This window comes from Ahaetulla prasina, chromosome 1 (genome assembly GCF_028640845.1).
Source record: "Ahaetulla prasina isolate Xishuangbanna chromosome 1, ASM2864084v1, whole genome shotgun sequence".
In the NCBI taxonomy this organism is placed as follows: domain Eukaryota; kingdom Metazoa; phylum Chordata; class Lepidosauria; order Squamata; family Colubridae; genus Ahaetulla; species Ahaetulla prasina.
Window position 1 is genome coordinate 265,894,527 of NC_080539.1, and position 26,169 is coordinate 265,920,695.

At 38.1% G+C, this 26,169-nt stretch overlaps 2 protein-coding genes across 10 annotated transcripts in view; one reads left to right on the plus strand and one right to left on the minus strand.

The window, feature by feature from the left end:
* The first annotated feature begins 641 nt into the window (after nucleotides 1-641).
* TSSC4 (tumor suppressing subtransferable candidate 4) lies at nucleotides 642-9,440 on the plus strand. Of its 9 annotated transcripts, none has more exons than XM_058157960.1 (4): nucleotides 655-798; nucleotides 2,146-2,254; nucleotides 2,802-2,872; nucleotides 4,030-9,440. In XM_058157960.1, the coding sequence occupies exon 4, from the start codon at nucleotides 4,108-4,110 to the stop codon at nucleotides 5,146-5,148; it is 1,041 nt and encodes a 346-aa protein (XP_058013943.1). In that variant the 5' UTR covers nucleotides 655-798; nucleotides 2,146-2,254; nucleotides 2,802-2,872; nucleotides 4,030-4,107; the 3' UTR covers nucleotides 5,149-9,440. The 9 variants fall into 9 exon arrangements, with proteins under 9 accessions (XP_058013967.1, XP_058013943.1, XP_058014002.1 ...); XM_058157968.1 differs by lacking the exon at nucleotides 655-798 and adding an exon at nucleotides 805-1,334; XM_058158019.1 differs by lacking the exon at nucleotides 2,802-2,872 and having other exon boundaries at nucleotides 4,012-9,440.
* The window catches only part of TRPM5 (transient receptor potential cation channel subfamily M member 5), a 60,172-nt gene continuing 40,758 nt past the window's right edge, over nucleotides 6,756-26,169 (minus strand). The window contains exons 16-26 of the mRNA XM_058161029.1: nucleotides 24,216-24,308; nucleotides 19,920-20,175; nucleotides 18,310-18,428; nucleotides 16,277-16,409; nucleotides 14,775-14,949; nucleotides 13,680-13,848; nucleotides 12,215-12,393; nucleotides 10,537-10,669; nucleotides 9,570-9,642; nucleotides 8,954-9,044; nucleotides 6,756-6,808 (exon numbers count right to left, since the gene is read on the minus strand). Of these exons, the coding sequence (XP_058017012.1) occupies nucleotides 6,756-6,808; nucleotides 8,954-9,044; nucleotides 9,570-9,642; nucleotides 10,537-10,669; nucleotides 12,215-12,393; nucleotides 13,680-13,848; nucleotides 14,775-14,949; nucleotides 16,277-16,409; nucleotides 18,310-18,428; nucleotides 19,920-20,175; nucleotides 24,216-24,308 (1,474 nt within the window). The remainder of the gene's footprint in view (nucleotides 6,809-8,953; nucleotides 9,045-9,569; nucleotides 9,643-10,536; nucleotides 10,670-12,214; nucleotides 12,394-13,679; nucleotides 13,849-14,774; nucleotides 14,950-16,276; nucleotides 16,410-18,309; nucleotides 18,429-19,919; nucleotides 20,176-24,215; nucleotides 24,309-26,169) is intronic.

Below are 26,169 nucleotides of genomic sequence, written 5' to 3' on the forward strand. Positions count from 1 at the left end.
ATTTTGACTTGGCTGTTCCAAATCAACACGGTGTTACCATTTGCTGTATGCAAGAATGACTTGCGCAAAGCTACCCTTGAGTATCCACAGTTGGACTTAAATTTGGGTCTCCCAGTGCCAGTTTTAATCCAGGCACCATAGTGGCTCTCTATTTTTCAGATCTGAGTCCTCGGTTGATGAAATGCATTGCTAATCTCTGGACAAATGGAAACAGTCATCAAAAAACATTTTTGCAAACCTAAATCTAAATTAACTCTCCGAACTCTAGAATAGAATAGATTTTTTTTTATTGGCCAAGTGTGATTGGACACACAAGGAATTTGTCCTGGTGCATATGTTCTCAGTGTACATAAAAGAAAAGATACGTTCATCTAGCATAAAAGGAAATAAAATGAACTTAGCAAACTGCATTTGTTGTACCCTTATATCGCTAGCGAGGCTGTACAAAGCGTCCAAAAGCTGTAACAAGATTTCTCTGCCCCGTTAACAATAGTCGGATACTCTGGCTCGGGCGATAGTTTAAAAAAAAATAAAAAATACTACAACTCCCAGAAGACATTGGGGGGGACGAAACCTGGAGGAAGAGCTTTTGCCGTGTTTTGGTTTAGTTCCGAAGTGACTTCTGGGACACGTCGTTCCAATGGTTTGAGGGCGGCTTAAGTTCCAATAGACCTTTTCGGAGCGAGAAAACTTCTTATCCCATCAAGCAACGGGAAAGCGACGCCAGGAACAGCGCGCCGAATCCGGAATCGAGCGGCGGGGGCTGCGCGCGCAGGTAGGAGAAACGGGCCCTTGCAGGTAAGGAGTTCCACGCAGTGTCTTGAAAGGGCAGCTGCGTAAGCGGCCGTTGGTCCCGGAGGTCTGGGAGACAAGCGGGGCGTGTGTGGGGAGAAGGGCATGCGAGAGGAAGATCTGGGGGATGGATCAGGCTGAGAACATTCCCCAAGCAGCCGCCCGCGATATCTCTTGGTTTTTAATAGCCCCGCCCTCTTACGTTGTGGGTCTAATCTATTTTTAAGCCCCTTAAAGGCTGACCCTTCATTTTATATATATATGAAATTGATATTAAGATTATTTTTGGCCTGCCTCTTGAGACAGTGAATTATTCGAAGCAGGTGGATTCAAAAAAAATTTTTACTTTTTCTTTTGGATTCAATTTTTTTTAAAAAAAAGAATCGAGAGTGGAACCTCTTGCGGGTTACCTCCTTGGGATTATATCGTTAGGTTCACAAGGGCGAGAGGCAATAATTTATAGGAGAAGAAACATCCCTTCTCTGTAGGAAATCATTATAACCGTGCTTTGCACGTTGAAATCTCCAAATTGCGTAACAAAGGTATGGCAACATAATTATGTGGCAGTGGTCACATAAATAATAACTATTATTTATAGTGATAGCAATAGTGGCATGGTTTGCTTTTTTATTTTATATTTTTCCCTTTGCTTTTCTACCTTTTAAATAGGGAAATGCTACTTTTCCATTATAAATTGCTTTTTTAAAATATAATTTAGTGTGATTGATGTATTGATTATCAAATGCAAAGTCCTATATATCTGGCAAGCCAGCCTGCTTTCTTCTTTTAGACATGTGTATTAATATATCTGTAATAGAGGGTAACTAATTTATTAACCACATGGCCTCCCACAAAATTAATGAATGAAGCATTCCATGGTAAGAAAGGAAAGCTTTCCCTCAATTAAGGTTTTCTCAGTTCCTCTTACTTTTCAAAAATCACAAGAAAGCTGTGGACATGTTGCAATCATGGATTCAGGCCCATCAGATAAATATATCTGTTAAGTCTGTCCTAAACAAAAGATTTTTTTTAAAAAAGGAACAGAGCCAGTTTGGTCTAATGGTTAAGGTATCAGGCTAGAAAATGGGAGACTGTTGGGTTCTAATCCTGCCTTAGCTATGAAAGCTAGCTCAGTAACTTTGGGCCAGTCACCTTCTCTCAGCCCAATCTACTTCCACAGAGTTATTGTGGGGAAAATAGAAGGAGGAAAGGGTGTTTGATATGTTTACTGCCTTGACTTATTTGTAAAAATAATACAAGCAGGATACAAATAAGATAAAAAAATAAACTTACTTCAATAGCATAAGCTTGATGGGGAAGGAGAAGATAATATGCTCTTTGGCTTTCCCACAGTTGAGATAGCAAGGATCAAGACTACTATGGAAGATTTTGATGGGGACTTCAGTCACAGAAAAACCATTATGTCTGAATTATGTTGCAGTCAGATTGCTGCAAACATCCTGTGAGTCTTTTCTCTCTGGAACAATTTTATTGTTTACTGCCCAGGGGGGAGGAGGTGAATGGATCAGAGAGAGAAACAAAAAAAAAATCTATAATATGCACAATCTGTAAGGGGCCTTTTTCTTTAATCTACATTTCTTAGTCCTTGAAAAACAACTTAACTTGAGTTTGATTCTTTTTCTGATCTCATCCAATTATATTATGCTTGGTGATTTAACTGTATTATATTAACATTTGGTTGTTAGCAATGATTTAAACAGTCCTACAGATCCACTGGTGTGTAAATCCCAACACTGAGATACAGTACTTGTTGTCTCTGCCTAGTGTGCAAATAATATGTTGCCCCAAAATATTATTAGACATAAATTAGATTAATAAATAAAACAAATATATTTGCTTTCCAATTTTAAAATAATTATTTGTAGATGATAACATTGCAAAGCTAGAGGGTACACTTATCAAAGTGACAAGTACTATTGATATACTAGAAAATTGCAACTCCACATTTTTTGATTGCGCTGATGATATGTCCAACCTCTTACTGCCAGGGTACAGGATCTCAGAACCTTGGTGGCTTTTACTGACCCAGAGGATGGAATACTGGTTCATACTCCAGATGGTGAGTGGCTAGTAGGTTCTTCCATGCCTGTTTACCATCACCATAAAGTACTTTGTTGGACAACTCTCGTCAAATACAGTTCTCCTGGGATGGGGAATCTTGTCACTAAAGAATAAGAACACTAATACTGTTGGGCTACTAAACATGCTTAAGTACCTAAAAAGGCCTTCAGACTTCAGAAATAGTGTGAAGTTGTGCCAACAAACCTCTTGTTTGTCTATACACAAAAGTATTACAGAATTGTAATTAATTCAGAGCACCAAATATCATTCTGGATGCCATTGTAGAGTATTGTCAAAACAAAACAAAGTTGCTTTATGTTCCAGATTTTACACAATCCTTTCAAGTGGTAATAGTTGCACATCAGCGCAAAGATATTATTACATTAAAAATACACAAGAGGGAACACATAATTTATCAAGAAGCCACTAGTTTATGCTAAATATTATCTCTGTCCTTAAATAAAAAGCAAAAGTGATGGGTATAGATTATTTAATACTACCAAGTTTTTAATTCTTACAATTTTGGGTAATATTCTGCAGTAGACCATAGATTTCCTCAATTTGCATTTTACATTTCATTTCTTATAAGCAAGAAGGTGGCTGATCTTTAATATAAGTTATTGGTAGGTTGGTACTGATAGATTACCCACTATTCTTAATGAAATCTTAATTAAAATGAAGTTCTGTTCCCTGGGCTAAAATCTAAGCACTAAAAATTGACCAGTTGAGAGTTTCTCTACAAATATTATTATTAGATGTTTGCACTTGTAAAAGGAAATGCACCAATGGCATTCAATCTGGAAAGTTCAGCAGAAATAAGTTAAAATTGTAAAACTCTTGTGAAATCATAATAGCATGGCAAGTTACATGATTATAGATTTATTTAAAAATAGGAAAAAATCATATCACAAAAATCTTGTAGTAGAATCTACTTAGAATCTATTTATACAATGTCAATATTGTTTATAAAAACAAAAGTGATCCCAGCTGAGATAATAGATTAATAATAGATTAAAGTTTCTCTCTTAATTTTTCTCTCTTTTTGTTTTAAAGTTTTGGTACTTTTGATCTTGTAATCTCCTTGTGTAAATGAAGAAGCAGATATCAATAATGTGTCCTTACATATTTGCATGTAAGTCTTCCTTTTTATTCTAGGAGGTGTTAAACATCCTTTGAGAAACAGCTGAAAAACTTATTTGGTTACAGAAAGACCCAAATCAAGTGATCATCAAAATGGGAGACGAAGGTGCAGGTGAACCCTTCGTGGGTATTGTGACTGATGGGGCCGCAGATTACGAAGGCATCCTTCCGTCAGATACAATTTCGCTGAGTGATTCAGATTCAGAAGATTTTGAGTTTGCAGGCAGTGCTGAAGTTGATATTGTGTCCCCTGAGGAGTCGCTTCCTTCAGATGACGTGGATTGTGAATCAAAGAAGAGTGGGGACTCTTTGCACAACAGCCAAAAATCAGTTGTTCAGCCCTTTCATTTGAAAGGCATGAGCTCAAGCTTTTCACAGCGCAGCCAGAACATTTTTGATTGTCTGGAAGGAGCAGCCAAGCAGGCGGTGCCTGCAGGTGAAGACAATGTCATTGATAAAAGGTTTAAACGCCCTCTGCCACCACTCAGCATTTCAAACAAGATGCCTGCGGAAAACTTTGGAAGACAACGTGAGCCAATTCAGTCTTATAAGAGTTCCCCGCCAGTACCTGATTATGTGGCCCATCCAGAACGCTGGACCAAGTACAGTTTGGAGAACGTTGCAGAATGTAGTGATGATACCAACAGATCAATTGCTATGGAGTTCTTGAGTGGCTTGAACAAGGGTAAAAAGGAACAAAGCTCAACACGTCCTGAAAATTTCATACCATCTTTCAACCAGGATGCTTCTAGCTCTGGTGCAGGAAGAATTATCTTTAGCAAACCAGTAAAGGCAGGCTTAGACAGATCAGACAAAAAAAGAGGAACTTCAACAGAGGAAAAGTTGGAGGCCAACATTATTAATGCAAACCAAGAGACCAGTGGAAGGCCTCTGGGTAACTTGGATGCCCAGAACAAAGGTGATGTACTAGATCCCTCAGAAAGCAAAGAGGGGAAAAAGGAAGATTGGGAGCCGCTGAAATTGGAAGAACGAGGTGCTCGAAGAGCCAACACAGGTTCTCCAGAGGTGCCTGAAGAGAATGTGACAACCACCATAGGGTTTCACGGTAGCAAGAAAAGAAGTAGGAAACATTTCCGACCCAAAGCTAACCATGATGAAGAAGAAGAATCCTAAAAGCCAGAAACATTATATTTGTCTTTTTCCAGTGATAGCTTACTCAAAATATTATCTTCATCATTTGCATGAATTTGGGCAATTGTTTTCCTTAACATGCTTGTTGCTGTGACTAAAAATACTTGTGACTTTGCCCTTTCCAACAAAATCCCGCTGTGTTTTGCAATAAATATAAGACATTTTGCCTTTAGATAGTCCAACTATATTTCTGTTTATGAAGGGAGGTTCGGCTATTCATACCAAAACTTTTGACAGTATATTCATAACTGACAAAACATATCTTGTGGATGAGATACCAGATTTATCAGTTTATTGTAGCTGAGGCAAAGATTTAACCAATGTTATTCCACAGTATGAATGAAAATAAAAGCATTAAATATGACAACTCGTATGTTGTTTGGCTAGAGACAAGAAAATGTAAACATACAGTATATTAAGATCATAGGAAAAGTGTTAAGGAATTGGAAGAGATGCTTTCTAAAATTAAAATACAGCCAACCAAACCATACTTAGACTTGATTGGTTCAGACTGTTATATTGCCACAACTTCCTTGCAAACTGAAAGATTTTTTTTCCCCTCCATACTTGGAAGCTTCTTCTAAAGTACATGGATTTGTGTCGACCGAACTGTTTATGTAAGAATAAAGAAGCTTAAAATAGTATTTCTAGCAGAATATCCATTTGATATTTTTGGTGTCAATAAAACTTGGGAACAACTGAAATTCTGTACCTGCATGTTAGCAGCTAGCCATTTGTGTCAAAAACTAGTTTTCTCTACTCTTATGATACCCCTTTTTACCCATTATCCCTTTTCTACTTGTCACACTTTCTGCCTTCACATTTAAGGAAGCAAGATGCCATCTCATTCAGCTAAAGTTCTCTTGTACAACTACCCCAGCATTATTCTCACCTTGGCATATTTGGTCATGAATAAATGCATTGGTTGGAAAAAAAATTGTTTTATTACTGTTTATAGATAATGCTCATTTAGCTATCACAATTGGAAATGGTAACTCGGTCATTAACAAAGAAATCACTAAGTGAAACTGCAGCCATGCTTATTATCTTACTTCATCTTTCTTTTGCTTTAAAGTCCTGAAAGATCATAAATGTGACCATTGGTCACAAAGTTACTTTTTCACCACAGTCTTAACTGTGGTCGCTGTCTGGGGCCATTGCTAAACTGGGACTACCTATGTAGGAGAATGCCTAATGCAGTCTAATTATTTTATACAAAAAAGACTTATTAAGTATTTGGATTCAAACTTTTGTTCTACAATGACACTAAAAAAATAAGGGTAATATAGTTGTACTGTTAACATGATTAGTGGAAAATACCAAGATTGGAAACTCACTACACTAGTAACATATAATTAAGTTCAAGAGGAAAGGCACAAAATGAGGGAAGCAGATCAATGAATACTATATCAAGGAAGGATAATTGAAAAGCTCAGAAGATACATAAATGTTCCTTGGTTATAAGAAAATATTGAAAGGTTTAGTCTAAATCAGGCATGTTAAACACAAGGCCGTTCGGCTGGATTTGGCCTGCAATGTTGGTCCGATCCACCCTGCGGGGACATCCTGGGAAATGTAAGGGGCCAGCTTCAGCCTGGTCTAAGTCCATCTTCATTTTCTGGTGCAACCATTTGATCAGTGCCTGCATTTATGAAACATGAAAATTGAAATGAAAATATTGGTTATATAAAGAGTGAGCAGCTATAGTGAGATTTGAACAGGTTACTTCTTGTAATGCCACTTATCAAGGCTAGCTTGTCTTTTTAAAAAACCTTACATATTTTCTGTGTATTTCAGTAGAGATGTTCAAGAATGGGAAAATAGACCTGCAATCTTTAAAGATTAATCTGACAAATTATGAACCAAGTTCCACTACCTCGTGCCTAGAGATTGAAAACACTTCCATTGTTATACTGACTTACTGTACAAGTTTATTATTTTTTTGTTAAATGAAAATCCATTTATGCTTAATTTTAACATATGTTTATTTTTACCTGGCTTAATTGAGAAAGAGATATGAGATCTTCCATATTCAAAAGAAGCCCTAATCCCCAAAATCTGGGAGCTTTTGGGCAACGCTATCTTAATGCTCATAATTCGGTAAATGAGATTTTTGTTCTCATTAGCAGGTATTAAAATTAACCAGCTATGTGGATAATTTATGCTGTTGTGTGCGGGATATTTTTTCCCCTGCCTATATGCAAATCTTAAATAGCCCAAGTCTGATATTCAGATGCCCCTCCTGTGCCTGCCCAGGGAGTATTGTGCTATCTTAAGGTTAATTATTATATAGCATGTTCGTTTTAGTGCAGAGAAACTTAACTGTAAAAAATAGGTTTGAAGATGCCACAAGACTGTTCCAAAGGGAGAGAGGCTGCTTGTTTTTTGGTACTTTCAGGTCAATTTTGACTCCTGGTAACTGCCTGGACAAGCCCCTGTGCAGTTTTCTTGGCAAGATTTTCAGGAGTGGTTTGTCTTTGCCTTCTCCTTAGGGCTGAGAGACTTTGACTGGTCCAAGGTCACCCAGCTGGCCACATGCTCAAAGAGAGTCTAAAACTCACAGTCTCTCTAGTCTGGTGTCTAACCACTACACTTCCAAAGTTACTTCTGTGGAAAGGAGCATGACTTGCTGAAGCTAAGTAGGTCCTAAATTAGGCTGTACATTCCTAGACTATCGGAACAGGCAGAAAAAATAATCAGAGGATGAGCTGCAACCAAGACAACTGTCAGCTAAAACCTGAGTCTGGGGCAGAATTTTTGTAATCTGAGAAAGTATCTCAGACAAGCTACTCCCTAGTTCACACAAAGGGAGGGAGGGAAGAAGCACATTCAGACTTGCGAAGTTCTGTTACTACTGTAACACGTTATGAAAGTAATGAAAGTCTACCTTGAAGGGCTGACAGCTACCCTCAGATAAATAAAAAATGTTGAAATTGTTTCAGTCTGCTAATGTGTTTTTGAAGGGCACTCGATATTATTTAGTATGTAGCAAAAGAAGTTTGGCTAAATCGCCTGGCATTGAGAGTTGACTTTGTCTCCTATGTACCAAGCCAACATTTTCCTCATGTTTTCACATAGGAGGTTAAGCTGGAATGAAGAGGGATTGCTATGAACTACCTAGGTCCATGATGGCGAACCTATGGCACACGTGCCTAGGTCAGCTCCACCGCGCATGCGCACGCACCTCCCACTGGCCAGCTGATTTTCAGGTCTGCGGAAACACCCACACATGTGTGGTGGGGAGGCAGGGGAGCGTGGGGGGATAGTGTGTGCATGCACAGGATGCAGGGGGCATTGCATTATGGGTGTGGGCACACACATGCGCTGTCACATGTACGCGCATCCTTTCAGCACCTGAGGGAAAAAAAGTTAGCCATCACTGACCTAGGTCCTAGCCTGTCAAAAGCAGTGGCAAGACTCCTAACCATTACATCATTGTGTCTTTCTTTATAATATAATGATTAAGAAAATAAGGTTTACACATTCCTAAAGGCTATGGCTTATTTCTCATAGTTAATTGAATAAAGCATTTTTTATTGGCACAATTTGTTAAGCATTAATTAAAATGGCTGGATTCACAAAACCGAGTCCAAGCCAAAAAAAACTTCATTATGACTGAATGCAATGTATGAAGTCATAGCATTGTACTTAGCAAAGTTACAGACGCTTCTAAAGCAATTCTGGTGTGTATTGTGTATTAGGCTGTTTTTAATGGATTTTAGGTTTTTTTTTAACTGTTTTGCATTCGTCCCCCACTCCACCCAATCTTTATTAGCACATTACTCACGTGTGTAGTTTGAAGTTGGCCTGCTGAAAAATAAACTGTTTTTCACTAAAGTATCTGCCATTGAAGAAAGTATAACTGTGCAATAGCTAATCTGCATAATAAAAACAAATTATTTGGATACCATTACTATTAAAGACATACTACATTAATGCTAATTATAGCAAAGTTCTTTGAGTTCAAAGCTGATGGCACAGTGGTTTGGTTTTGTGATACAGTCATAGAATCCGAATGTAGATCATAGGCTGAACTTTGAAACCCTCTACCCATTTACTTCAGTAGTTTAACTCCTGGGTAGGCTTACTTGTAGGTACCGTAATTGCATATACAATAGTTTCCTCTTAGCTCTTTTGTCCAATTGAGACCCTTGAATCTATGAACTGTTTATTAGTTTTAGAATCCAAAGTGTCCTTTGAATGTAAAATATTTTGAAGGTATATTTATTTCTGGAGAAGGCCATAAACTATTGTCTATCCACCTCACCTAAGCATGCCCCCCCCAAAAAAAAATTGATCGATGCATGAAATCCTATCATGATTTCTGAATGTTGATCTTGGAAATACATCTATGAACAAATTAAAAAAAATTGTGCAACTGAAGCATAAAAAGAAAATCTTACTTGTGATTCCAAAGATCTAAGCTGTTTCTCTTGCTCTTTTAGACCACTAAAATTCTTTAAAAGGCTGTCCACTCTGTTTTAAAATAAGCCAAGAATAATAGAGTCAGAAGAAGACCATTATCATAGAGGAGATCCTGAAGAACTTAGAAGAGCATCTATCCAAGACATATTTAGAATAGTTTCTACTGCAAATAATTTCTGTGAATTAATAATTATCCATCTAGAACAGGGGTCTCCAACCTTGGCAACTTTAAGCCTGGAGGACTTCAACTCCCAGAATGCTTTCTGGGGCTTTCTGGGAGTTGAAGTCTGCCAGGCTTAAAGTTGCCAAGGTTGGAGATCCCGATCTAGGAAATGAACAGTAAGATTGAATCCATCCAGCTACTATAGCAACTCATATCTTCTAGTTTGGATTTTGAGTGATTGCTACCTGCTACTCAAATTCCATGTAAATCGATTCTACATGGAGGTATCTGTTGGCATTTTTGTGCAATCCTGTTCTAATTAGAATTCAGTTGGTGAATTCGTAAGAACCATTGGATAGCTGAACTGGACTCTAAACATCAGAATTTGCTGTTCATTGCTACATTTAGAATAGCTTATCACAAAAATTGACTTCTATTAATGGCATTCCTGACATTTTCATTGCAAGGGCCATATTACAGATAACGAGTGTGCATTTTTGAATGCTGGGGTTTCCCATCTCACCTACAGAAGGCTCTGTACAGTGGACATTTGTAGTAGGTTGGATTGAAGAACAATGATGTTGGATTAAGTTGCATGTGGGGGTGGGATTAACAGCTTCAAAAAAGGAAAGGGAAACAGGATAAGAATAAGAGAATGAAAATGAAGTAAATAAAGCCACCCATTATAAAACGTTTGCTGCTGACCTGATTATAAACATGTAAATATGTTGCTTGCTTTTTAATTACATTAAACTGCATTTTACTTGCTGACCCTTACTTACTTGTCTGACATTTTCTTCAGTTTTTCCTCGTTGCTTTCTTTTTTCTTTGTTTCCAAATTTGCCAGGTAATTTTCTTTCTGGAGCATCTCCCAGGTTATTAATTTTTGATCCAGTTCTTCTGGAATGTCTCTTTCTGAAGGAAGGGAGAGTTAGATTTGGGGTGTGGAAAAGAAAACAGTTGCCAAAGGAGGGGGTGGAAACCAACACAAAATATAGCAAAATCATCACTTGCTAGTTTTTTTTTATAGAGTTTAAATATTACACTACAATCAAATGAATATTGAAGGCACCTGGGTAATACTGTATGTCCAGTTTTCATTGCATTCCCTTGAACTTGAATATACCCTTTAAGAATGTAAGTATGAAAGGGACCACTTAGTCTAAGTCCAATGGCTGACTCACTGCTGTATCTTGAAAGAAGTTCACAAATGCACAGGACACCACTCCTGCACTCACAGCCCAGGAAATGTTTCCCCATACAAATTTTCATCTCTACCCTGGATGATTTGTGGGCAACCTTAATTTCCATTCTGAATGCTTCTTCACAGCCCCGCTGTAGACAAATGTCCTCTTGATTTAAAATGTAGTAGCCTATTTTTAATCTACCGTATATACTCGAATATAAGCCGATCCGAGTATAAGCCGAGGTCCCCAATTTTACCCCAAAAAACTGGGGTAAACTGGGGACTCGAGTATAAGCCGAGGGAGGGAAATGAGGCAGCTACCGGTCAGGGAAAGCCTCCCTCCCTCAGCCGAGAAGGCTGGCGGCTCCCCCGCCCCGCCCTCTCACTGCACCGGCAGGGCTTCCCCGCGCTAATGCAAAAGCCCGCCAAGTTTGCACCATCCGGTATAATGTGAAAAAAAGAAGAAAAAAAAAAACTTGAGTATAAGCCGTATATACTCGAGTATAAGCCGAGGGAGGGAAATGAGGCAGCTACCGGTCAGGGAAAGCCTCCCTCCCTCAGCCGAGAAGGCTGGCGGCTCCCCCGCCCCGCCCTCTCACTGCACCGGCAGGGCTTCCCCGCGCTAATGCAAAAGCCCGCCAAGTTTGCACCATCCGGTATAATGTGAAAAAAAGAAGAAAAAAAAAATTCGAGTATAAGCCGTATATACTCGAGTATAAGCCGAGGGGACGTTTTACAGCACAAAAAACGTGCTGAAAAACTCGGCTTATACTCGAGTATATACGGTACTTGTAATAGAATTGGAAAATCTCTTGGAGGGGGATGCCCCATAGTAGTCTGCATTTGTAACTTTGGTTCTTATAGATATTCATTTATTTTTTTCTGCTACAGCAGTAATAGTTTCTACTGATGTATTTTTAAGAAAGTGTGAGTTTTTATTTTTAATTAAATATTAATGTTTAATTCAATTTTTCTTTTAACATTGATTTGTTTTAATGTAATTGCAAATAATACCATTTTAATGCAGATTTCTGCAATGTAAAATGACCCAGATACAATCCAGGATTACAAACCATTTGGAGGACACCATAGTGAGGAGGGTTATTCATCCACTACATCATTTCAATTTTAAAAAATAATAATCCACAGCTAATTATATAGAAATGAACTTTACTGTTGCATAAACTGATAATACAGTTTATGATATGTACTGTGTGTGTGTATACTGTATATGTAATCCTCAACTTGTTCTTATCATTCTCCCCATAACTTACCTAGATGTTCTTTTTTGTGTTCGGTCTTCTTAAGGGCCCATCTAAGAAACAGTTTAACGTGGTCAATAATGATAAAAGGAGGAGCAAATGCAGGCCGACCATGGTATTCAACAATCAAGTTGTATCGCTGAAATTTCCAGAAGATGTCTGCATTTCCTTGAACAACCTGAAAAGTGTAACTTAAAAGGAAGAAGGGTTGTATCAACAGATCTTATTTGCTAAAGAGAAGATTGTTTTCAAATGTGTGAAGTTCTTGATGTTTTTTTCTAATTGAGGAAGCAGTCTGCCAGCTTTTTTTCGGTGTGATTAATACTGACAAGTTTGGATTCTGCTGAGGTAAAATGAATTTCACAATTCATTTTGTATGAAATATGATACTGTAATTGTTTTAAGTGATTTGGAGAGGCAGTTCTAGGCTTTGAGTTTGATCTGAATTACAGTAATACATTCCTTGAATCTTCAAGCATCAGTGTACTTGATGCATAGGAGAAATGAGACTATACCTGAAACAATGCACCATTTTGTTAAAATTTCTTCCAATACTCTCCACAAGCTGTGTGTTTCATCAGCTTGCTTTATATTTCAATTGCCATTTAGGATGTAATATCTACATCTGATATATTTATTTGCTACCTGAGAATGTAGCTGTTTCCACTGACTATAGAATATTTTCGGCTGCATTTGTTTTAGTGTTGTTATGTCCCTTGGTTTAAAATAGGCAAAGTTTATGTTTCCGTTCTTATTTTTGTTCTGTGTCCCAAAGGTACATCACCCAAAACTGGAAGGAACACGAGCTATTTAGGACTTCCAGATCAGGAAGAGATAATATGATCATATGAATAAGCCAGAAAGATCATATCAGTAGTCCTGCCTATTTGAAGAAGGCTATCCAACTATATTGCCATATCTCTGGACTAGTTGAGATCATAGTAGATATTTTCAGTGGCTTTTAAAAGGTCCCAAGATGGCAAGTATGTTTCATAAAAAGTCTTATGAAGACAAATGTCTAGAACTCCATATAAGCTATAAAAAGTTCTCCCTTATTAATCACCAGAGAAAATAAAGTTAAATAGATTATTTTCAGAGATAACGGCTATTTATTTAACTATCTGCACAAATTAGCTATTGCACACATTTGCAACTTTATTAAGAATTTAAACTTTGCAAAAGTAACATATTTAAACATATTAATAATATGCTGAATAATATTACTGTAACTCTTCATTTTAAATGGATTGAGAACCTTCCTGATTCTATCAGCAATTATTTTTGTGACAAACCTGGGACAACCAAACACTATTGAAATGAGTGCTAAGGAAGCAGACCAGTCCTTGACTTTCAATCATTGTTAGGGACCACTCAAAATTACAATAATCCCAGAGAGTGGGCATGCATATTATGCTACCTGCGGCTATTAGATAGAAAGCTTCTTATATTTTCTTACAGACCCTCATTTTATACTTGCCTGAACATGGCAATTAAGAGATTCATAAGCAGCACATTTGTAACCAGTAGGAAAATGACTAAGAGTATTATGACCAGCCAATTAGCGTAGGCACTGGGGCACAAGAAGTCACTCGCCGTCTGGTTCTCCTGCTGACCCAAGGTGCAGTTTTCAAAATCCATTCGAGATGCTGTGGTAGTGAAGTTTTAAAAAAGAGAAATGGAAGGAAGGAAGGAAGGAAGGAGAAAGTGAGAGAGAGAGAGAGAAGGGGAGGAAAAAAGAGGGAGGGAGGGAGGGAGGAGAAAAAGAAAGAAAAGAAAGGAGGGAGGGAGGGAAGAAAGGGAAGAAAGGGAGGAAGGAAAGATGGGAGGGAGGGAGGGAGAGAGGAAAAGGAAGGAAGGAAGGAAGAAAGGAAGATGGTTAAAACTGTTAAAAGCTTCAGAATGATTTGCTAAAACAAGGTTCTACTACATTGAATTTACAAAGGGGAACTGATGCAGCTGACACTCAGCAGTAGAATCTATAAGGGACAGGCCTAGGAACCAGAACCTCCAAGTAGAACAGAATTTAACAGGGAAACAAGAAGATGTAGCAAAAGAGGACAACTGGATCGTGCCATCTCTATCACAACTTCTGAAGAAACACCCCAGCCAAAGGATTTGGAAGAATCTGTCATAAACCTCATTGGTATCACTGAATCTAACTAAAACCTAAATCCAAATTTTTTAGACTGATTTTCAAGGTGAAAGACTAGAACACGCTTTTGCCATAGGTAACCAAAATGCTTTCATATTTGCCTTAGGCTGCTGCCTTTGTCAATTCTATCTTATGCAAATGACAGCTTTACCCACTTGCAACTAAATATTTCTAGCTGGTATGATTCAGCAATAGGACTTATCATACTGTGCAAATCGGCACATTCTGTTAAGTTTTGAATTGCTCTATGATTGTTGTGGTGGATTATGCCATTCATCAGGGTGAATACAATAAAAGTATTACAGTACAGATGACTTCAGATACAGTGCAAAGAGAATGCTGTGGACTGATTTATTATCATCTGTCAAAGCCCCTTCAATCAAAAAGTAGGATTGCTGAAGTACTATAAATTAAACTCACAATCTATTTTATCCAGTGGAATTTGTCCAAATATTTGAAGGTAGGGACGATAAAGGACCCTCCTGAAAATCCACTCAGCACGACTGTCGTCAGGATAAAGCAAAGCTTGTGTGGCCACACCATACGCAATAAGCCACACGCTCAGGAAAAAGAGAAAGAAAAAAACATCCTTCATCTGTAAAAATAAATAAATAAATAAATGCACAACTAAAGTCTGAAACGATCTTCCCCAAAGTTTTGTCCCCTCCAGTTGTGTTATAGTCCCAAGACATCTGGAAAAGTCAAGTTGGGGGGCTACTGGGTTAGAAACATTCAAAGAGAATCACAATGGATTTCTTTTCCTTGTCACCATGTATTCTCAAAAATCCTCTTTCATGCTGAACTAGGACTTAGAGTTATTGGAAGGACTATTTTGTTTAATGCATGCTATACAAATATGTTAGAATGCAAAGTTATTTGTCATATATCTAGTCAAATTGAGCACACACATACACACACACACACACACACAAAAATGTTGGAAAGAAAAGTCTCCTTCCTGCGGCTTTTGCAGGAGAAATCTCTTCTGCTATAGTCAGGGTTTCCCCTTTCTTTTAACTTCTAGTACTTCCAAGAAAAATTCCTTGTGTGTCCAATCACATTTGGCCAATAAAGAATTCTATTCTATTCTATTCCAACCTGGGAGAAGTCCCTTCAAATATATTGCATTTAGAAGATAAAAATAAGCATTTCCTAAGAGTGGAAGTTATTTTTATTTCTTCAACATTATGTTATACTGACTTTTTCCTCAAAATAGCGTCCATGATAGCTAATTAAGATTATTAAGCTAATTAGTTTTAAAAGTTGAGATAAGTAAAAGGAACCAACACAGAAAATAAAAAAAGGTTGGCAAGTTTCTAAATACAGAGGGGAATACACAGGGGTGAAATTCAGCAGGTTCTGACAGGTCCTGGAGAGCTGGTAGTTGAAATTTTGAATAGTTCAGAGAACCGGCAAATGCTACTTCTGGCTGGCCACACAGTGGTGTGGGAATGGTGATTTTGCAATATCCTTCCCCTGGAGTGGGATGGGAAAGGAGATTTTGCAGTATCCTTCCCCTAGAGTGGGGTGGGAAAGGAGATTTTGCAGTATCCTTCCCCTGGAGTGGGGTGGGAATGGAGATTTTGCAGTATCCTTCCCCTGCCATGCCCACCAAGCCACACCCACCAAGCCACACCCACAGAACTGGAAGTAAAAAAAATTGAATTCCACCACTGGGAATACATGGGGGGAAGAGCATTTTGTGTATGTCTAGAAACTGGCACACTGACAGCAAGGAAATCTTCAACAGAGTGCCTGGTAGATGTCTTAGTAAGTCGATACATTAATAAAGGCATATACAGGGGTGGGTGTAATGATATTTAGACATTGAAATTAATAGCATAATTTCTCCTGAGCCTGCTGGATTGAAAACCCAGTCCATCCCCATTTATTTTCATTTCTTTCTGCAATGCTGCACTTACCATTCTTTCCACAATGATAATCTTTGGCCCCAGTTGTTTATGAATGGCAAAAATATGAATCAGTCTCAGAGTGAACACCATAAAATCAATTGCGAGTACCGTTCGGCCATCGTGAAAGGTTGAATTAAACATTCTGGAGGGTGAAGAGTACAAACATTCTTGTATTGATATTTAATTTATGCCTTCCCTTTCTACCCTGATAAGAGGATGAAGGCAGTTATCGTGGAAAAGATGCAAAAATAAAGTAAAATAAAATAGGAACACAATAAGAAGGCACAATGAAAACACAAACACGCAACTTAGGCGTCCTCCTGGATGCACGGCTGTCTCTTGAAGATCATTTGACGGCCGTCACCAGGGGGGCTTTTTATCAGGTTCGCCTGATCCGCCAGTTGTGTCCCTTTCTGGACCGGGTTTCTCTGTGCACAGTCACCCATGCCCTCATTACGTCTCGCCTGGACTAGTGCAATGCTCTCTACATGGGGCTCCCCTTGAAGAGCACCCGGAAGCTCCAACTGGTCCAGAATGCAGCCGCACGGGTGATAGAGGGAGCACCTCGTAGCTCCCATATAACACCGCTCCTGCGCGGGCTGCACTGGCTTCCGGTGGTCTTTCGGGTGCAATTCAAGGTGTTGGTTACCACCTTTAAAGCGCTCCATGGCTTAGGACCGGGCTATTTACGGGACTGCCTACTGCCACAAACAGCCTCCCACCGACCTGTGCGCTCCCACAGGGAGGGCCTCTTTGGGGTGCCGTCGGTGAAACAATGTCGACTGACGACCCCCAGGGGTAGGGCCTTCTCTGTGGGGGCTCCTGCCCTCTGGAACGAGCTGTCTCTGGGGCTTCGTCAACTCCCCGACCTTCGGACCTTCCGCCGTGAGCTGAAGACTCTTTTATTCCATCGAGCTGGGCTAGCCTGATTAAGTAATTTTAAATGGGGTTTTAGTTTTTTGTATTAGTTAGTTTTTTAATATTTTGGCCATTATTTATATAAATTTTTAGTCTGTTTTTAATGTGTATTTATTGTATTTTTTAAATTTGCTGTTAACCGCCCTGAGTCCTTCGGGAGAAGGGCGGTATACAAATGCAATAAATAAATAAATAAATAACTATTAATATCAGACTAAAACTACATTCTTCTCTAAATACAGATGTAAATTTATGTCTCCAAAAGTATGAGCCAAAGCTTGCAAATAATGCTCTCCATATTCTCAAAGAATACTCTCTGAAATTGGAGGATTCCTTATAGAAATCTCTTCAGCTAATCTGATCCAAGATCATGACAAATCGCTAGATGCCCAGAAAGCAATTAGCAACCAGTGCTGGTTTTTCAGGCATGATAAGATTTTAATTTTGCACTATTTAGATATATGTTCATGTGCTTATTTATTCCATTTATATGGCAGCCCATCTTGCATAACAGTGATTCTGGCTGGATTAAAAACTCAAATAAATATAGCTAATAGCCTTGTTGTCCTTGGAAAAGAGCTATGGGAACTATACCAATAAGAATAGCAGTCATCTACCCTATATTTCTGTTGAATTGTAGCTCTTCTGTTTATGGTTTGCACAGACTGAATTTTTCTCTGATTCTTACAAGAACTGAATAAGTTATTCCTTTTTTTTTTTTCTTCCAAGACATTTCTGATTCTGAACTAGTGATCTTTTCATAATTTCCACTTATGGTAAATGTCTATGGAGATTCTCAGTCATGCAGATCATAGTTGTCCCAAAGGTGCTTTTTCAAGGGGTAACTGGATTTTCTGGTTTTTCTTTCAAGATGTTTCTTCTTCAGAGCTGAAGAAACTTCTTGGATGAGAAGTGAAACATCTTGAAAGAAAAACCAGAAAGTCCAGTTGCCTCTTGAAAAAGCACCTTTGCGTCCACTTATGGTAGTTATCTCCCATGCTTGGCCACTTAGTGCCTTTTAGAACTTTTTTCTCATCACTGTATCATCTCTTCTTACGCTACCTGTAATATCATACTTTTTTTAAAAAAAAGTGGGGGGGAGAGAAACATATGAATCCACATACCTGCAAGTGATTCCAATGATGAACAAGGAAATAGCCAACATATCACATTTGTTCCAATTATCTTCTACGTAGAGTTTGAATTTTTTGATTAGATTCATGCCTCCATCAGTAAAGAAACTCTGCAAGTTAACAGCTATTATGTTAATGCTTTCATTTCTTCATTAATAGTTTCAAATTTGAGTGTGAAATATATGACAATTGAAAATAAGGATCACTTTTTTTCCTAGGCTTCCTATATGCATCTAAATAACTAAAAGGTCTTTCATTCCTGAGCATCCTACTATTTTTATAGGCTTGGATCAGAGGTGGTATTCAGCTGGTTCAAACCTTAACCGGTAGCGGAAATCGCGGGAGGGCTCCCCCACCCGCCCCTGCTCTATGCCATCTTATTTAGGCACATTTTTAGGCCAGGTGCATGCATGGAAGGCACACACGCCAGCAAAGCACATGTGCTGAAGCCCAGGTGCATGTGTGGATGCTCACATTTGTGAGCCAGTAGGGAAAATAAGTGAATACCACCTCTGGTTTGGATGGTACTCCTGACATAACCATGTTGTTTATGCCAGCCTATACTTAGCAACCTTAGATGGGATCTACAGAATTGGAAAATTAATTCATTGATTCTGAACTATACATTGCACAACGTTTTCTCAGGCTTCATGATTATAGGACACTCTGGCTTTTGTGGGAGAGAGGGAACCTACTACTTTAATGCTCTTGCATTCTGACAAAGTCTTCATACTCTAATTTGAGACATCATGGAAATACCTGTGAATCTATATAGGGGCCTCTGTGGCTCAGACTGCTAATGCAGTCTGTTATTAACAGCAGCTGCCTGCAATTACTGCAGGTTCTAGTCCCACTAGGCCCAAGGTTGACTCAGCCTTCCATCCTTTATAAGGTAGGTAAAATGAGGACCCAGATTGTTGGGGGCAATAAGTTGACTTTGTATATAAATATACAAATAGAATGAAGACTATTGCTAACATAGTGTAAGCCGCCCCGAGTCTTCGGAGAAGGGCGGGATATAAATGCAAATAATATATATATATATTTGTAGTATCAAACCCAAGAGCAATTCATCACTGAAGCTATCAGATTCCCAGAGTTGTTGAATATAAAAGTTGAAATTAAAAATCAGCATGGACTACGCTAGATATTTGCATGGGATCATACTTGCTGATGTGTTTGCAGCAATGTCCTAAATCCCATTCAGTTTTCCCTGTGCCAAAATTTAATGAATGCAATCAATATTGACTGTAGCTCAAGGCTTTTTGCATAGCAGCAGCTGAAAAAATGCAGATATATACAGTTTCTCTTCAAAGGGGAGGAAGTGGAAAGGATATGAAATAGTTGAAGTAATGCAATAATTTATTCTTATCAAGCACTTGCAGATTTCTGCTTCCTGAAGCCATTAATAATCTAGAAGGACCCATTCTTTCTTCTTGGCTGTATAAATCTTTCAGCACAGAAGCTCCAGTCTGGATCAGGATGCTAGTGTCTATAGTAAAATGCTAGCATTTTTTTCCTTGCTTTTCCTGCCATGTTTTGGTTTAGAGTGACCTGATAAATTTAGCAACATGGCAGACAACACAGAGTAAATCACAAACCTGTCTGATTTCTTCCAAAACTAGTGTAAAGACCCAGAAGTAGAGTATGTTCTCCTTGATAGCAGGACCTTTAGGTGGAGGTTTAAAATCCACTAACAGGACGTAGGCAAATAAAAAGAGAAAAGCAAAATACATAACAACATTCCCCATAAAGACTGTAACAGGAGCAGTCCAGAATTTTTTCCAGCGTGTAAACATAAATGTTGCATAGGTAATATTCCCAGAGGCAGGTTCTACTTCCAGTCTGGCATCAGCCCTGCAAAAATGAAAGAACAGACCTATAGCAATTCATTTTTTGATATGAATCTGCCAAAGGCTCAGACTAGCTTTAGAGAGATGTTGATCATTCTATTTTCCCCAAATTCTTCTATAAAAATTAAGCAACTGAGTCCAGATTTCTCCCCAATTCAATAGTAATTGCTATATTTAAATAGCTCTATTCCCCACCTTATCAAAGTATGGGGATAATGCATTTAATGCATTTTTAAAACAATGACAACCAATGAAATCTTCACTTCATTGATATGACTTTGATTGCTCCCATTGATTACAGTGGTAAGTTGATCAACAGATTTTCCCCCTGAGATTCAGATCATATTGACACAAGTTCATAATGTTTCAGAAATGAGTTCCTAAACTCCATCTATTAGGAATAGCAAATAGCATCAAAAGAACAGATGACTGCAAATCTCACTGTAAGCCAAATTTACATATCTATGAATACTGTAGTGGTGGCATCACATTCTCTTTAAAGTGACTGTTAATGAATTGAAAAGAGGTTTATATCTAAACAGCATTTCTAATCTGCATTTATCGTAATTTATGAGCAAGCATAACCAGATTTATGTTAACAAACATCTAGATATGTGAATAAATCAGAGGTGAAATCCAGCAGGTTTTTACAGGTTCTGGAGAACCGGTAGCGGAAATTTTGAACAGTTCGGAGAACCGGTAGTGGAAAATTTGAATAGTCCAGAGAACCAGCAAATACCACCTTTGGCTGGCCCCAGAGTGGGGTGAGAATAGAGATTTTGCAATATCCTTCACCCAGGAGTGGGGTGGGAATGGAGATTTTGCAGTATCATTTCCCTACCATGCCCACCAAACTACACCCACCAAGCCAAACAATGCCCACCAAGCCATGCCCACAGAACCGATAGTAAAAATATTTGGATTTCACCACTGGAATAGATGTAATGATATTTGAAATGATATTTCACGGGAAGTGGAGAAAGGTGAAGAAAAATGTTCCCTAGATCAGATAAGGGGGAGGAGAGCTGCATAATAGGCAGAGAAAGAAGCTCAGAATGGATCCTTCCTAAACTATCAGGCTACAAAAAGTGACTACAGGAGATCTGTATTTTCAGACTTGCAAAATACTGTTAACGTAGACTTACAGAAATTTAGAATTAGTTCAACTGGTTGTGTTTTCTGTCCTTCTACCTACTGTAGGAAGGCTGACAATAGCTCATTTAATGAAAACTTGGAGAGTGGGGGCGCAATAGCATTTTAACCCTGGAAATTAATTCAAAATACTCCAGAATAACTCTCCCTGAATGCAGCATAGCTTACTTCTGTGTTGACAGGCACAAGGCAGACAGATTGTGAAAGAGAGTCCCATCTTTTTGTCTTTATGGATATTGGAACTCTGATATCAGAGTATCCAGGGTTGAAGAAGGGGCTTATAAAAGCCTCTATAACAGGGGTGTCAAACTTGATTTCATTGAGGGCTGCATCAGGCTGTGTTTGACCTTGGAGGGCTGGGGTGGGTGTGGTCATGGTGGTCATGGCACAGGACTCATGTCAGGGCACCTGGGGCGGCCAAATGCAAAGGCAGGACTTCCTTGAAACCCTCCCTCATTCTCATTATAATCTCCTTCCTTCCTTCCTTCCTTCCTTCCTTCCTTCCTTCCTTCCTTCCTTCCTTCCTTCCTTCTCCTCTTTTTCCTTCCCCCTTCATTCTCCTTTCTTCTTCCTTCCCCTCTTTCTTATTTTTCCTTTCTTGCTCTCTTTCCATCTTACCTTCTTTTTCTTTGTCTTTCCTCTTTCTCTTTCTCCTTTCCTGTCCCTTCTTGCATGCTCAGCAATGTTTTGTTTTTAGGTTGTTGGGGTTTTTTTTTGATAGCCCTCTGCCAGGGAAAATTGAGCGCATATCACCCCACCCCAACCCAAGCTCTGTTTTCGCTGGCAGAGACACCACGGGCCGGTCCTTTGCTGTTTCCAGACCAGCCTTACAGGCCAAATCTAAGCACCCCACTGGCCAGATCTGGCCCATGGGTCTTGAGTTTGACACCCCTGCTCTATAGATTGGATGAAGATCAAAATAATACCAACAGTGGAAAGTCAATAGAGCTAGCTGACAGCGAATTGACTGCCTTGCTTAGAGACAATACTTCGACTAAATTTCTTGTGACTTGATTGAAGACCACTGTTTTCTCCTTATCTTACAAAATAAGGGGGAAAACCCCAACTTTTGACTGTGTGTTAGATTAAAATTAAAAGAGGACACTATTATGAATATTGATTTTTCAGAATGTTGATTAGTGTTTTATGGTATTTTAAATGTTGTTATTACTTAAAAACAACCTAGAAAGAGGTTGTTATATTGTTTTATTATCGCTGTACTAGAAAAAGTTAAAGGACATTTTGATCATATATTTGTTTGATGCATTTTTTTCTGTCCCCTTTTAACTTGTTCCTTTATTTCCCTCTGGCTTTCCTCTTTATGTTAGACTAAATTTTAATGTTTGTTTTTGAAATTGATTTAAAAAAAAAAAAGATCCAAATTATATTCCTGATTCATGGACAGCTCTCCAATGGACAAGCAACTTTAATGATAGCTTTAATGATACTTTCATTAAGACACCTTGTAACAAGGCTTCTGGTAGATTTCATCTGATATAGAGTCTCTTTGGGTTATTTTATATTTATATTGCTGTTCTGTAATTCACAGTGTGATTGATGGTGAATGATAATGAACACTAGGAGCAAATTCTAAGGAGAAGGACATGTATAGAAAGAAAACTTTCGAATGAAGCTTAATGGAACTAACTCCTACTACAGTTTTTAAATTTCCCCTGGCACTTTTATTAAACATTAAATGTAGCCATTATAAAAAGAGCAATTCCTTTGAGCTCTGGGTGAGCAAGGTTATATATATATTTGATATGAGTGCTCATCCCAACCATTCCCATAGCAACAAACTAATATTAAAAAAAGACAGTAATAATTTCACTGCAGGAATATTAGAAGCAAAGGTGGTCAGGGTGTATATTAAAATTCATCATTAAAGAAACAGTGGAGGAAGCAGAATACAAACTGCCTAGTGACTATTAAAGTTTTCAGCATATTTTTAAAAAACCACAAACCATCTCTTTGTGCTTAATGAAGCCAAGTTTCCCAACATAGTGGATTTAGATCTTGCTATTTATATTTAAGTAACACATCAAGAATTTATATATTTTAGCCAAAGTGACAAGTATTTGGCATCCTAGCTAGGGGCTGAGCTCAACCATCTCCTAAATGACATATTTACTTGACTGTATAACCCATTCATTTCAGTGGAGCTTAGGGGCAATAAATATGTTTCATAAAGCAATGAAAGTTTCTTGGATTTGCATGTCCACTGAGAATTGGAGGTATAAAGATAATTATTCCCAGTGATCAAATATCTATAACCATAATTTTGCTACTGTTCTTTTTGGAGAAAAGCATTAATAGGATTGTTTCATTAAAAAAAAAATTATAGTTCTCCGCAAACTGATTTCTGCCAAATGGCATTCAATCAGAACTGAAGATGAGAAGTGAAACGTCTTCAAGCAAAACAAAGAAACTACAATTGCCTTTTGGAAAAGCATAGTTTTGGGACAACTATGACCTGGATGACTGGAGAATCTCCAGAGACAAAAAGGCCTACAGTTCTAATTTCTATAGACATAATAATAGAAAGCCCTACTGCCCCATAAAACATTTCAATATATGCAAAAGGAAAAGCCACACAGTTGCGACTTGTGGAAGGGCACAGACATGCTGTATTTTTCTCCGCATTCTGCAGCATTTGTGCAGGTGGATTTTCATAATAATAAAAATAACTGTTAAACGTAACAGTTAAAGATAACAAATTGAGGGATTCAAATGTTTAGTAAAGTATAGCTTCGACATTGTAAAGAAAAGTACATATCCATCATCAATTTTAGATCACTCTATATATTTAACATGGTTGGATGGTCATAGCAATTACAGTTAATAAATGCATTGTTTAAAAAAAGATTTCTAGAGCCATGTATGTAACCTTACTCCGTTTTTGTGTAGGACAGCAAAGTCCTTTCTGTATCAAGGCTGTCAAGATCTTTGAATGATTCTGAGTCCTCCATTGACTGTGTCTCCTCACTGCAAAGAAATAGATTTAATGCTTAATGATATTGAAAACTGATATTGAAATTGCCTTACACAATGTAAGCCGCCCTGAGTCTTCGGAGAAGGGCGGGATATAAATGTAAATAAATAAATAAATAAATAAATAAATAAATAAATAAATAAATAAACAAATTTGTTTTTTCACAGTTGAAGTGACAATACAATTTTCATTTTTGAGATTCATACAAAAAAGCTATAGTAACAGATACTCTTTGAACATTTTTGAGCCATGCTTTTAAAAAAATGCACACAAGAGCAATTATATTACAAAACATTACAAAAATGCAGGAATTTATCTTATTAAAATTTACCTCTGCATAAAATTAAAACCAAATTTACCTCAGCATGAATGACAAATCCAAATTAAAATTAGCAGAATCATCCTTCTGAGATTTTTAATATGTAATTTAAATTAATCACAGATCCTGTTGAATCTAAATAGCCTGGTGGAAAATATACATGTGGAGCTGGCAGTTTCGGTACACTTTTGCCCAAGGAACTTTAGAAGTGGGGAAGAGAACAGTTGTGAGGCTCTGGAAGTACAATTTAGGTTGTTAGGTATAGAAGCTCAAAGCAAGTATTTTAAGACAGGGATTTTTTTTCTCTTAAAGCAGTGGCATTAGCAAGGGCCAAAATGGCCAAAATGCCAGGCAGCAGGACAAAGAAACAAGGCTGGGATGGTAACACCCCTTCCGCCATCTTGCCTATTTGGATGTCACTACCAGATGTCACTATGGATGCTTCCCTCTTGAAGTATACCTTTTCTATGTGCAAGATTAGTTAGGCCAAGAGAAGCTGAAAGTTCTCAAGATGTGAACAAAATGATACCCTGAGAAAAATGAACCTGAGCTTCACAAGATTTATTTATTTATTTATTATTTAGATTTTTATACCGCCCTTCTCCTGAAGGACCAGATTAAAACAGAACAATATACAAATTAAAACCAGAGTTAAAATAACGTATTCTATAAATGGCCAAAAATTAAAACCGTCAAATTTGACCCATAAATAAAATACACCAATTAAAATTATTAAAATTTAAAAAATTTAGAATATTAAAAAATTAAGCCAGTCCCGCTTGAATAAACAAGTACGTTTTCAATTCACGGCGAAAGGTCCGCAGGTCAGGTAATTGACGCAAACCAGGGGGAAGTTCGTTCCAGAGGGTAGGTGCTCCAACAGAGAAGGCCCTTCCCCTGGGGGCCGCCAACCGACAAGATGCAGGGAGATGTTTTGGGACACACACATACATTCTTTCTGAGACAAGTTCAAATCAGGCTGCTGATACATCGCTTCAAATAATATATATAAAAAGCTTTCTATCGGTGGTGCCTTTAGAAACAAAAGGGAAATGAATAGACATGTCCTCTGGTGCCCGTGGCATCTCTGAATTCTGAAGTCTGGCTACAAATTTGTCAGTACAGATTTGTAGCAATGTTTGAAATAAATAAAAAAATGAAGTAGTAAGTGGCCACCCTGGAGCTCAAAACTAAAGAAAGGAGGCATTACAGCAAAAGCAACACAGGAAGCAGCTCTCCATTTAAAGAAAAAAGAAACAAAGGAAGACAGAAATAGCTTTGAGGTCCTAACAGAGGTGAAAGCTCTAGTTATTTAGAGAAAGAAGAAACAAGACAACTGAGCAAGAAAGCCAAAGATAAAACCCTGAAAGGCAGAGGGGATGTGGTTGTGGGAATATAGACCTCCCCCATACACACATACACAAAGAAATGTGTTTGTTTTTCCTCTGTCCGAGACTGCAGCAAAATGGCAAAAATGCATCTCTATCATCAAGCTTTTTGCTATTTTTGTAATGGTATTTTATTCATATTGATTT